Consider the following 12,827-nt stretch of genomic DNA (forward strand, 5'->3'; position numbering starts at 1 on the left):
TGAGGTTTCTTTTCTTTTCTTTGAAGACCTCTCATCCAAGAAGCTTCTTCAGCTCTGACAGGATAGTGGGGAATGGAAGGATTTATATTCCTTGCAAACAGCTGGTCATTTAGAGGGTCGTTTGAAGCATTTGGAGGTTTATCTGTGTCCTCAGGGTCATCTGAGTAGTGCTCCTGGTTCCTGTAATCTGCAATTTTTTTTTCTCTGGAAATCAAAGAAAAAAACAAAGTCCAGTTGCCTCCTGAAAAAAAAGCACATTGGGGACAGCCATGACCTGGATGACTGAGAATCTCTATAGAGGAGAAGATGATGAAAAATCAGATCTGGAAAAGGAATCGAAGATTCCCAGACACAGAGGACATAGGAAGCTGATAGCAATTCTATGTGTAGAGTGTCTTTCATTGCCAATTTGTCATTCTAGAAGAAAAGGCTGATTTAGGTGTCTCTAAGTGCTGGACTAATCTCTGAGGACAACAGCCATCCTTATTCTGCTGGTGATGTTGCTCTTCCAAATGAAAAAAAAAAGAAAGCTAATTGAGGAAGGGAGATTGAAGAGGAAGGAACTAGTTGTTAGTTGGGCAAGTGTTTCTTTGACACCTCCCCTTCCCCCCACTTGTGCTTACTGTCCTTCCCCTGCTTTTGACAATTTTATGTTGCAATTTGGGGCCTGACAACATCCAGGAATGGGGACATCTGGTCAAATAAAGAATGGTCCTTTGGATATTCGGATATGTATAGTTATGGACTATTTTTCTTCTGCATTAAAAAAAATCCTTTCAGGTTGGTTTTACATTAAAGTTATTAAAAGCTTGCGTCTATTAGTCACAACTTCACATAACATAGATTCGTATGTAGATTTTTAATGTATATCATTATTGATATCATGCTATGAAAACATTGTTTTCTTGGCATATTTTTATTGGATAATTATTATTTTTTTACAATCTATACTTTACCTTTTTTTTCTTCAATAGATGGCTATTTCTGGGGTTTGTGTGTTTGTTTGCTTTTTCCTGAAATGAGATCAGAAAAATTGTAGTTCTGTTTTCCATTTTTCTGTGTTTTGAGTTTGTAGGCAGAGCCATCAGGTTTGTTTTTTTTCCAAAAGGCTTTTTATGGCTAGAAGATTTTGGATGGGAAAAATGTAATAGCAAAGCTTATTATCTGTATGCAGTATGATGGATAATCTTGATAGGATTTCAGCTTATTTAATAATTTATAGAGCTAAATTTTTAATAGCTAAAACAAAGCTGCACCTTTTGCTTTAGGCTACTGATATATGAGTTTTAAAGAACTGTCTGGAAATATTTATTCCCTTTTGCAATATGGTTTGGGTGGAGAAATTTAATGAAATTTAGGAAGGCTGTAGTGTAAGTCAAACTCAACTGCCTGATACCAACATAAAGCAAAAATTAAATTCAAGATTCCAATCTTGTATTCGCTTACCTATGAGTAAACCATGTTGAATTTGGTGGTTAATATGTCTTAAGTAGGCATTTATACAAATAAGTTGTAAATGGAATTATGTTTTTCTGAACTAATTTTGAAACTGTATATTAAATAAATAGTACAAGTATAAATGTTTTCTGAATAAATTTAAATAATGCAATATTATAGAAAATATCTTTTTCTAAAAATTGCCAACACAAGTCTGATAACAATTAAAAACTAAATTATGAGTCTTAGAATGAAAAAAAGAAGAATCATGAACAGTAAAGGTCAAACAGTTTAATTAGGCAAAGTCTTAATACACCAGTAACTGTATTGTAGCAAGGAAATTGCTGACCAGGAAAAATATCATGAGATGATATCAGGCTTGAAGCTAGGAATACTGTGGTCCTAATGCATACCAATTTAGCAAAGTTTATATGCCAAAATTTAATGCAATCAATTTTAGGAAGTCAGGATTGAATAACATTTCTATATTATATTGCAGTAATCTATCTTCCATGCGCCTGATAATAGGATTTATATATAGAATTAATATGACATTTTTGAAATTGCTAAATGGAGGTTGCATATGAAAGCATTAAAATAAAAAAGATCAACTGTAAAATATTAATATAACAATCATATCGTATTTGTGGTTTTTTTTAAACGGAAATGAAATGAAATATGGTTTAGAATAAGAAAGCTAAGAAAAACTAGGTCATTCGTTTTTCTAATGTTTGCAGTGTCAAATTAAACCTTTAAATATGCAACAAGAAGATGGAACATATCTAACATTTTTTAAATGAAGATATTTATAAAATGAAGATCAGCATATAATATATAGTTGTATGTATAGTAGAAGCTTTTTAAAAAATTGTTGATTTCATTTTCTGCTTAAGGAGTTCCCCAAAAGGATCTAACCAAATTTGTGCCTACTTCTCTTTCCTTTTGTTTCTTATTTTATCTGTTTATTTCTCTTACTTCCCTCAGTGCCCTTGGGATGTTAGATTGTACCCTGTAATGCAGTGTCTGGCTTCTTATTGTAGGCTGAATTCCCTTTGGACATGTGGATTAGCGCAGCTACTCTTCTGGCTCCATTTCTTTGATCTGCTTCAAAGCCATGCTTTGATAGCTGCATTTTAATTTTAAATCTCAGCATACACAATGTGACAACATGGTTCCTATATATTTCAGGATTATTTTAATGACCAGAATGAGTAATTCAGCACATAAGGCAATAGGAATCAAAACTATCTGAAAGAGCTGTTTCAATTCCTCTCTTGAAGGGAGGAGAAAGGAAAATTGATCTTCAGTTTTTAGAACTTATATAAAGTAAAATCTTTTTGCTTTAGATTGTTCTTAAGAGGATGAAGTGTTTATAAGCTTGATAATATGTAGAGGAACTTGAGTAATGAAATATTTTAGAAAAATTGTTACCAGTTTATTTTCCATGTTTGATTACTGATGTGGAAATAAATGTTGATCATAGAAAATGTGGATTTGTTTTAGCTGCTTTTTTAAAACAACCTTAAAAAATGTTGCACAGCCAGTGATTCATTGGGAAATAATTTTTCCCCTTTCACTATTTTCAAATTATGTAATAAACATTCTAGTCTTTCTTGGAAAATACTGTAAGCTTGTATTATTGTAAGTAATATAAATAAGCTGTTTTAATTTAAAAGCTGGAAAAATTATAACTAGACAAAAATTGCAGCTAATGTATTGTAAAGGTTAGGATTGTAACATTTAAAGCTACTTTGTAAACAGCTTCTTTTCAGCCTGATAATGTTTTTGTAATATTTAATATTGGTTACATAGATAATCCTAGACTTATGACCACAATTGCACCCAAAATTTATATTGTTCAATGAGACATTTGTTAAGTGAATTTCACCTCATTTTATGACCTTTCTTGCCACTGTTGTTAAGTGAATCACTGCATTTAAGTTAATCACATGGTTATTAAGTGAATTTGGCTTCCCCATTGACTTTGCTTATCAGAAGGTTGCAAAAGGTGATCACAGGACCGCAGAATCCTGCAACTGTCATAAATATGAGTCAGTTGCCAACTGTCTGAATTTTGATCATGTGACTATGGGGATGCTGCAACGGTCATAAGTATGAAAAATAGTCATAAGTCAGTTTTTCAGTGCTGTTGTAATTTTGAACGGCCATTAAACAAACTATTGTAGGTCAAGGACTTTACAAGGCTGAATTTATTTAAGAAAATTTACTGTATATACTCGAGTATAAGCCTAGTTTTTCAGCCCATTTTTTGTGCTGAAAAATCCCCCTCGACTTATACTCGAGTCAGATTCCCTCTGAAAAAAAATGGTGTGGAGTCGCGCCTCCGGCGGCCGCGACTCCCAACAGCCCAGCCGGGAAGGGAAAGGCAAAAAGCGCTTTGCCTTTCCCTTCCCGAGGCGGCGGACTGGGGCGCGCCGGCGGTAGTGACTCCTGACTCAGGGGGCCTCCGAGGGAGGGGAAGAGAGTGACTCCTGCCTCCCGCTGTCATCATCATCTTCTTCTTTGGGTTAGTGAATCAATTAAACCTTTCATGATAGTGAGATCGTTTCCCAAATTAATTATTTTTATTTTTGAAATTTACCAGTAGCTGCTGCATTTCCCTCGGCTTATACTCGAGTCAATAATTTTTCCCAGTTTTTTTGTGTAAAATTAGGTGCCTCGGCTTATATTCGGGTCGACTTATACTCGAGTATATACGGTATATGGCTGCCCAACTCACTTTCACTGTATACAGCTTACAAGAATAAAAACTCAATATAAAAAAACAATAAAAAAGCAATAATTCCCAGCCCCTCTGATGACAACAGTCAAATAAGCCATTTGATGAGCTCCATTCCACTCTGGGGTCCCCAGGCACATTGGAAAACCAGGTCTTCAGGGCCTTTCAAGAGTGTTAAAGTGAGGACCAATCTTAGCTTGGTGGGGATGATGGTCCACAGTGAGGGAGCCACCATGGAGAAGGCCTTCTTCTATGAATGCTTCTGATATACTTTAAATGCATTAAATACATAAAAAAAAATCCATTACATGTTGCCAATTGCAATATTATATATTTGTGATAGACTTCATCTCATGTATTTGAAAGTAATCTATCTCTTAAATTGCATTGTTTTACATCTAATCAGGTTTGTTGCTTGACAGATTTGTTTTTGGTTGTGTATAGCTGTGTGATTTAGAATAATTTCATCAGATTCTACAGGGAGACAGTATTATTGATCTTGCATTTTTAGGAGGTTTTGGGAGACGAGATGAGGAGGCATTACTTTTTAGTAACAATGCCAACCCTACCAAGCAGCCTCTCAGAAGAGATCAGATTAACTCTCAAGATTCTATTAAAGATGAAGTTGTTTAGAAGCTTCTAAAGCTGGAATTGTTTCCAAGAGCCTTTCTTTGATTTTACCATGCATCTTGCACATTTATTTTATTATTTGTGTTTTTATAATTGGTGTTTTTGGTCTTTTTTATGGAAGCTTGCAGCATATATGTTTTATTCGTTTTTGTATAAACTGCTCATAATTTTTTGATTGTGATGGATTAGAAGTTAAAAAAAACTTTTTTCATAGAAATGGAAGATTGTATGAAGCTATATTATCTTGTTTGATAAACTTTCAGAGTAGTCTTCTTGGAAACATTTGGCTGTCCATAGACTTGTCCTTGTTCACTTTCTCTTTCATTGTGCTCATTTTCCTCTTTTACCACATCCTCATTTTTGGTACCTTTCTTTACTTTTATGGTATAGTTCAGTGGTTCCCAAACTTTTTCAGTCCACCGTCCCCTTGGTGCTACAAACTCATCCTCAGTGCTCTCCACCCATGCGTGGGATTCAAATTTCTTAACAACTGGTTCTGTGGGTGTGGCCTAAATTTGTGGGTGTGGCTTGGTGGTCATGTGACTGGGTGGGTGTGGCTTGGTGTTCACATGACCAGATGGGCGTGGTTTGGTGGCCATGTGACTGGGTGGGCAGGTCCACCCCATTGATTCTGCTGCACTGGAGAGACTTGCCCACTCCGTCTGAGCGGAGTGGTACAGCAGTCAATGGGGTGAGCCTGCATGGCTGGCGCCTAGAATACGGCCGCAGCAGTATGTTGGAGAAGCAGAGCAAAGCCAGAGGTCGGTAATTTTCGCTGCAAAAAACCTCCAGCCGCCACGTGGTTTTTTCGGTGCGGCTGGATTCCAGATGCACCGAAAAAACCACAAGGCATTTGGATGCTTTTTTGCAGCGAAAATTACCGACCTCCGGCTTTGCTTGCTCCGCTTCTCCAATGCACCGCTGTGGCCATCAGCGATTGTTGCGCATGCATACGATATTGCGCATGTGTAATAAGGACTGACTGGGTAGGGAACGGAGCAGGCAGAGAGGAGCAGGGCCAGCCAGGGGCCCGTTTTACCAGTTCTCCAAACTACCGGGAATGGTAATGAACTGGTAGAATCCAGCATATTCAGCATATTACTGAAGTTTGAATGTGGCTTCAACCTAAACCCATTGCCCACTGATACTTAGATTGTGCCTGATTTGGATACTGTTAGTGTAATTCAGACCTAGGTCTTCATGACATGATGAAGATTTCTGTAATTTTTTTTTAAATGCACATATTTATTCAGCTATGTCTTGTCCTATAAAAGTATACTTCTCTGTTAGTTTTGTGCAGGAAGTGATATCTGTATTCAGACTTCAGTTAACCTATTTGCCAATAGCCCCAGCGTCTTCAATTTGAGGAATCAAAAATGTTTAGGAAAGAGAGGTTTCACAAGAATAGCTATACTAAACTGCCAAAATAATCTGAAGTGGGCTTTCAGAAAATAGCCAGAACTATTTAATTCTGAAAGGGATCTGCAGGATCTTTCACTTCATGGGAATACTGCAAATCTGACTTTATTGGGAATTAACTTGATTTTGCACAAGAGTCTGTTTCATGCATTACTCTTCAGTTAAGCTAAAAGAAGCATCTCCTGCTTCCTTGCTTCATGATCTCAGTTTCTTAAGTAATGAGTTCATGCACAGATTGTGAATCAGATTATAACTGGGAAATCAGCTTAATCTTCATTTAACCAGCCAGTATCTGAGATCACCATATAGAGTAAACTGTGACTGCATTCAGTGCAAGAAAGTGTGGTTTAAAGGAAAATTGGAGTTAAAGAGGCCACATACACTAAGATAAACAGTAGGAAGGCTTTGATATGAGTTTAGTAGTATTTGAATGAATTAGATGTGCACATCATTCTAACTACTGTATAAAACTGGGTTTTATCCACATTTTTATCAAACCATCTATTGCAGTTTGTAAACAATTTATTGTATGTAGAATTGGAACAACTGGGGACCTCAGTGCTTCATGCCAAATTAAATGTAATTTTAAGGTTATATCCTGCTTTTGATTTTTAGAACAACTCAAAAGACCAACTGTGGACTCCATCCTGAAAAAGCATGGACTTCTGCCTTAGTATAAAACATATCTGTTGATATCTCATAAATATGATGTAGCATATGTAGATATTTCAAAAGCGTGAAATATCTACATTTCTCAATGTATGCTAGTTCAGTAAGTTAATCTGTTTAAAACTTTAAAGCTAACTGTATAATGATTTATGACGTAACTGTTGAAAAATAGTGATCAATACATGAATTAGCATAGTGATTTGCTTTTTTATATCTTGCAAAAATCTACTATATTACTAAAAATCTGCTTAGTTCTTATTTACTGAACCCAGTTGGAACCAGCAGTCCATTGTTAAGCAAAGTGGTTACTATGTGGGAAATAATGTGACTGCTTTTACCCATTTCCCTGCCCTGTGGAATGCTTACTGTGCTGCCATAATAGGCAAGCTTGCCACAGCTGCCCATAACTGACAAGACCACTGTAATCAATTTAACATCTTTGCATTTGTTTGCCTCCTAATGATTTTATTTCAGCTTCCTCCCCACTCCCCCCACTCCACCTCTCTTTGGAGTGCTATCTCCAACGATGGCGTAATTAGCAGTAAGGAATTAATGTTTATAATTAATTGGAGAAGAAGTGATTATAAGAGAGTAAGCAGGTACAAACAATGGAGGAATGCATATTGGAAGGAATGTGGTGGAGCCAGCAGTCCCAACTGTACTAGGTAAACAACCCATCCCTGCTTATTCTCTTGTAATCCCTTCCTCTCCAGTCTTTCTACTCTGCAAGTGGCAGATGGGTGGGTAGGAACAATGGATCAGTCAATGTATATTGACTATAATGGTGATCTTATGACTGAGAGACACTGAGAAGGTTATAAACACAGCCATTGGTTTTAAAGTTATTTTTTCAGCACCATCTTAACAATGAACTGTCCCTGAATGAGTTCATCGGTAAACGAGGTCTACCTGTAGTTGTCCAGAAAAAAAAGAATATAGAACCTATTAAAGAATAATACCAAGGAGACTCATAATTTCTATGCCAATGATATTCGGTGTCTAGATATGTATTCATGTATTTATGTGCAGAAATGATGTTTTTACAAATAATAAATTTAAAAAATGAATTGGTATTTGCAGATTTGATTTCTCATCTACTCTAAAGTAAAACAAGTTTTTAAAAAATCGCCTTCAATGAGATGGACAGCATACAAGTTTGATAAATAAGTAAAAATGTTTTTCAATATTAGATTTTTTTAAAGCGAAGTCCAGGTACTTTGGATTTCAACCTTTTCATCCCAGTCAGTATGGTCAAATCATCTGGATGGTATCTGGCTTGTTAATTAATAGTACATGAAAAAAGTCAGTAGTTACAAATAGAAAACAAGAACTAATGAGAAAAGTTCTTGTCCTGAAAAATGTGGAGAATTATCGAACATAGAAGCTGTATTTAGGTCCACTGTTCTCAAGCAATATGCTGCGTACCTTGGGGCATTGCAGCAAAATCATAGAGCACTGAGAGATATTTTACCACTTAGTAAATGGAACTGTTGGTGAACTGGGCTGTCACTATACATAGCTTGAGCATGGTGAATGATGAAAGTTTGAAAACTTCTGGTTTAGGTATTTTTAAGACTTGTCAAGGTTAACTGATTGAAGAAGTAATAGATATGTTGACATTTCAATATGTTAAAATATTTTTAAACCTAATTGATTCTGGGAGTGTCGGGAGTTACATGCTGGGTTCATCTGCTGGTACCGGTACTTTCCCTGGCTCAGATTTGGGAATGACAGGCTTCATCCAATGTTTGGTAACTTGGCATGATAGAAAGTATTATTGGGTTTTTGCTTACTAATTTATTTCTTATATTTGAATATGCTGTTTAGCCAATTTATTTCCTACATTTACAGTCAAATATAACAATAGCATAGATACTTATGAACAAAGCAAGTAAATTATAATAAAAACAGCAACAAAATCAAAATAGATTTAAGACACAGAACTATAAAAATGTATCAATGTATGTACCAATTATGGAGACTATGGAAGTTTATGGTAGGAGTATCAAATGTATGAGGTTACCTGGGATTTAGAGCATATCTTAGCAGTATGGCAATTATAGTTCTTTTATTCTTTATGTTGATGTGAACCTTTCTATTTGAAAAAAAGAAAGAATTGGACAAGAAGTAGGAGTAACAAAGCATGGCTATGACAGGATTGAGAGGTAGAACAGTTATTGATTTCCCTATGTCCAGACTCTTGAGAAATGTATTTAATGAATAGAGCTAACTCCAATAGTTGCTGCTGATATGCCTTTCTTCTACCTGTTTTTTCCATTGAAAGATAGAAAAAAAAAAAAGGATTTCAAACAGTATATGACTGGATGCCAAGTGCCCCATGATCATGCAATCACCATTTGCAATTTCCTTTTTGGCTTCCTCAGAAAGGCAGTGGGGAAGCCAGCAGGGAAAACTGCAAGGTGATTGAATAAGACTTTTCCATCTGTGCACCCTTCCCCAGCCACTCTGCATTTGCTTCGCTTTGGCCACATGTGCACCTCCATGCATCCTCCCCAACCTGCACCTCTCACATACCCTCCATGACCCACATCGCACTTCTCATGCACACTCATGTACTTTACCTGACCTGCATGACACCTCTTGTGCATCCTCTTTGTACCTCCCTGACCCATGCAGTGTCTCATATGTCCCCTCATTTATTCTCTTCAACTCATACCTCTCACACACTCTCTCTCTCTGACCTGTGTGTGCTTGTCATGCAACTTCCTCAACCCTCCATACGCTCCATACACCCTCTTCTTTCTTCCCCCACATGGCAACAGCCACTTACCTTCCTGCCAGTTTGGGATTGACTGGTTGTGGGAAGTGGCAGGAAGTTGCCTTGCCTAATAATTGTGGCATTCAGTTAATGACAGCAACCAGAATTGTAAGGATTGCCATCGCTAAGTGACCACATAGCAAGGGAATTTCCAGTGCCAATTGCTGTCATAAATCAAGGACTACCTGTTTTAAATGTCAGAGCTGCATCACTGCTTATGGAATTATTTGTTGAGCACTTTATATTGATATGCTTATTTATCTTCTGTTTACAATTGGAATCCTATTCAATATTGCCTATACATTAATAGAATCATAAAATGTCATTTGATACTATGCTTTCATCCTTCTGAGTTTTCCAGAGAATACTGTATATCAACTACCATAAACGGGTGTTACATGATTGGATCGCCTTATTTGGAGCTTGTGAAATATAGGGAGCTAGATATTATTCTGTAGCATCTCTATAATTCTCTACTAGGGACTGAACTCATTAATGTTTCCTTCCCATGAATGTTTAGCTTTAAGAAATGTCCAGGTCCTGGTCCTCAGTGGTTGTAGGAGGTGATATCTAGAAATTATCAGAATGATATATACAATCTACATTTAATATACAGTTTATTCCATAAACTTTTGGTTCCACAGAATAAGCAAACACAAACATCACATAGGATGTACATTGTATGGAAATAGAGAAATGTTCCCATCCCCAAGAGGCATGAAAGTCATGTGAAGCTCCTTACATAGGAACATGACATAATATAACAACAATCTCTCTCTTCTGAGTTAAGGGAAGATGAACGCTACATATCATTGTGATCATTTCAGAAAATAAATGTTATTGGGCATAATTATTAGTAAATAAATTGCATTATGGGTACGTGAGCTAAAACTTTAATATTGAAACAATGTATTTAGATGGTATTTAAATAATATCTCTGGAACTTTTTTTTCGTAGAATGTATGACAACATGTCCACAATGGTGTATCTAAAAGAAGACAAATTGGAAAAGCTCACTCAGGATGAGATTATTTCCAAGACTAAACAAGTGATTCAAGGCCTAGAAGCCTTGAAGAATGAGCACAATTCCATCTTACAGAGTTTACTTGAGACACTAAAATGTTTGAAGAAAGATGACGAGACCAATCTGGTGGAAGAAAAATCAAATATGATTCGGAAGTCTTTGGAAATGCTAGAATTGGGACTAAGTGAAGCTCAGGTAAATAAAATGAATGAAGATAGCCTTATTTAATCTCTGATATTCAAAATCAAGGGGGAAAGTTTGTATTTTAATTCAATTTAAATATGATTGTATATGATCAATGTATAATTGGCTCTGTGCTTTGGATAAAACTGACTTCAGTACACATGCTGTTTTTCGATTCTGTTTTTACAGTAACATACATTCTGTTTTCGTCTGTCTTTAGGACAGTCTTATTTGTTCCTTGGTATCAGGCCAAAATCCTTAGCATCGATAGGAGAATTTAGTTGACATTCCTATGAAGGAAACTACTTTCTTTATTTTCAGATATTATTAATTCACAATTTTGTTCTTCTAGATTTCCCACATTGCATGTAGGTTTTATTTTTTGCCCTATCTTATTTGTCACTAATCAGTAAACAGCTTTACTTATACATACTTAAATATAACACAAAATCTTGACATGTCTACTTCATACAGTAGTCTGTTATTCAATAGGTTATACATTTAATATATTAATTCTTAAAGTATTTTATTAAATTTATCATTTTTATCATAAATCATCTATTTTTAATATCCTGCTTTCTATCCACTGTCCTCTGGTCAGTGTCATATATACATTAATAATAAATGTCTTATAAATGTTTTAGACTTTAAGGCATTTTTTTTAATTCTTCGTGTTTATGCTTTGTTTCCTTTGTCATGGCTTCCCTTGTTTTGTTTTTAATGAAGTCAGCTCTTTAATTTATTGATTGGTGGATATTGTCTGTCTGTCTCTCTCTCTCTAGTTATCATTCTATCATCTCTCTATCTAACCAATGTCCATTTCCTCATGGCTTTACAAAATATTTAAGTACTAGAACATTGAATCAAACAAATAACAATTTTGGTGCATTCTAGGTGATGATGGCTTTGTCAAATCATCTAAATGCTGTAGAATCAGAGAAACAGAAATTACGTGCCCAAGTTCGTAGGCTATGCCAAGAAAACCAGTGGCTAAGAGATGAACTCGCTAATACCCAGCAGAAATTACAAAAAAGTGAACAGTCTGTGGCTCAGCTGGAAGAAGAAAAGAAGCACCTTGAATTCATGAATCAGTTAAAAAAATATGATGATGATATATCACCTTCAGTAAGTAGCTTCAAATAAATTACATGATTTTCTTTAAATTCCTTTCTGTGAATGAATGTTACTCTGAAAATATTTAGAATTTTTAAGGCAAATTTAATTTCTTTAATATCTGTAATGATAGACAAAGGCTGTATAGCAGGGGTCCCCAACCACTGGGCCCCGGACCAGTACCGGGCCGTGGATCACTTTGTACCGGGCCGCAAAGAAATAAAAATAAAAAATAAAATAAAAATGGCGGCTTTCTTCGCCTTCGGTGAATGCTGCTGGGATCAGGGATCAAGAACACAAAGGAGAGAAGGGGAGGGAGGAAGCAACCAAAGCCTGTCCTGCTCTCCGGCTCAGTGGCTTCGGTTTCCTCCGCCTCGTTCCTCTCTCAGTCGCTCTCTCGCTCCTCCACCAGCCCAGGAAGAAACTGTTTCAAAGAAGCCGGCAGGGTGGCTTCCTGTCGGCGCAGCTCCTCCAGCGCACGTTCACCCCACACAGCCGCCCGTGGTTCAATCCAGTGCTCGTTCTGCCTGCCTGCCTCGTTTCTGGTTGTTTCGGAGCAGCTTTGGCTGAGAAAAAGAGGCGAATAGTTATTATTCTCAGCCAAAGCTGCTCCGAAACAACCAGAAACGAAGGCAGGCAGGCAGGCAGAACGGAACACTGGATTGAACCGCGGACGGCTGTGTGGGGGTGAACGGGCGCTTCGGAGGAGCTGCGCCGACAGGAAGCCACCCTGCCGGCTTCTTTGAAGCAGTTTCTTCCTGGGCTGGTGGAGGAGCGAGAGAGCGACTGAGAGAGGAACGAGGCAGAAACCTGAGGGATGAGGCTGAGGGAGG

The 12,827-nt window shown here is 36.8% G+C and overlaps 1 protein-coding gene and 1 long non-coding RNA gene across 8 annotated transcripts in view; one reads left to right on the forward strand and one right to left on the reverse strand.

The window, feature by feature from the left end:
* The window catches only part of LOC113413660 (uncharacterized), a 301,334-nt gene that overhangs the window by 131,839 nt on the left and 156,668 nt on the right, over positions 1-12,827 (reverse strand). The gene's annotated exons all lie outside the window — the stretch shown is intronic.
* The window catches only part of KLC1 (kinesin light chain 1), a 55,648-nt gene that overhangs the window by 611 nt on the left and 42,210 nt on the right, over positions 1-12,827 (forward strand). For all 7 annotated transcript variants that reach the window (XM_026670084.2, XM_026670086.2, XM_026670085.2 and 4 more), the window contains exons 2-3: positions 10,632-10,893; positions 11,776-12,006. In XM_026670084.2, the coding sequence (XP_026525869.1) occupies positions 10,633-10,893; positions 11,776-12,006 (492 nt within the window). In that variant the 5' untranslated portion in view covers position 10,632. The remainder of the gene's footprint in view (positions 1-10,631; positions 10,894-11,775; positions 12,007-12,827) is intronic.

This window comes from Notechis scutatus, chromosome 1, assembly GCF_049901735.1.
Source record: "Notechis scutatus isolate UNSWTSFEM ecotype Mainland chromosome 1, rNotScu1.2, whole genome shotgun sequence".
Lineage (NCBI taxonomy): Eukaryota > Metazoa > Chordata > Lepidosauria > Squamata > Elapidae > Notechis > Notechis scutatus.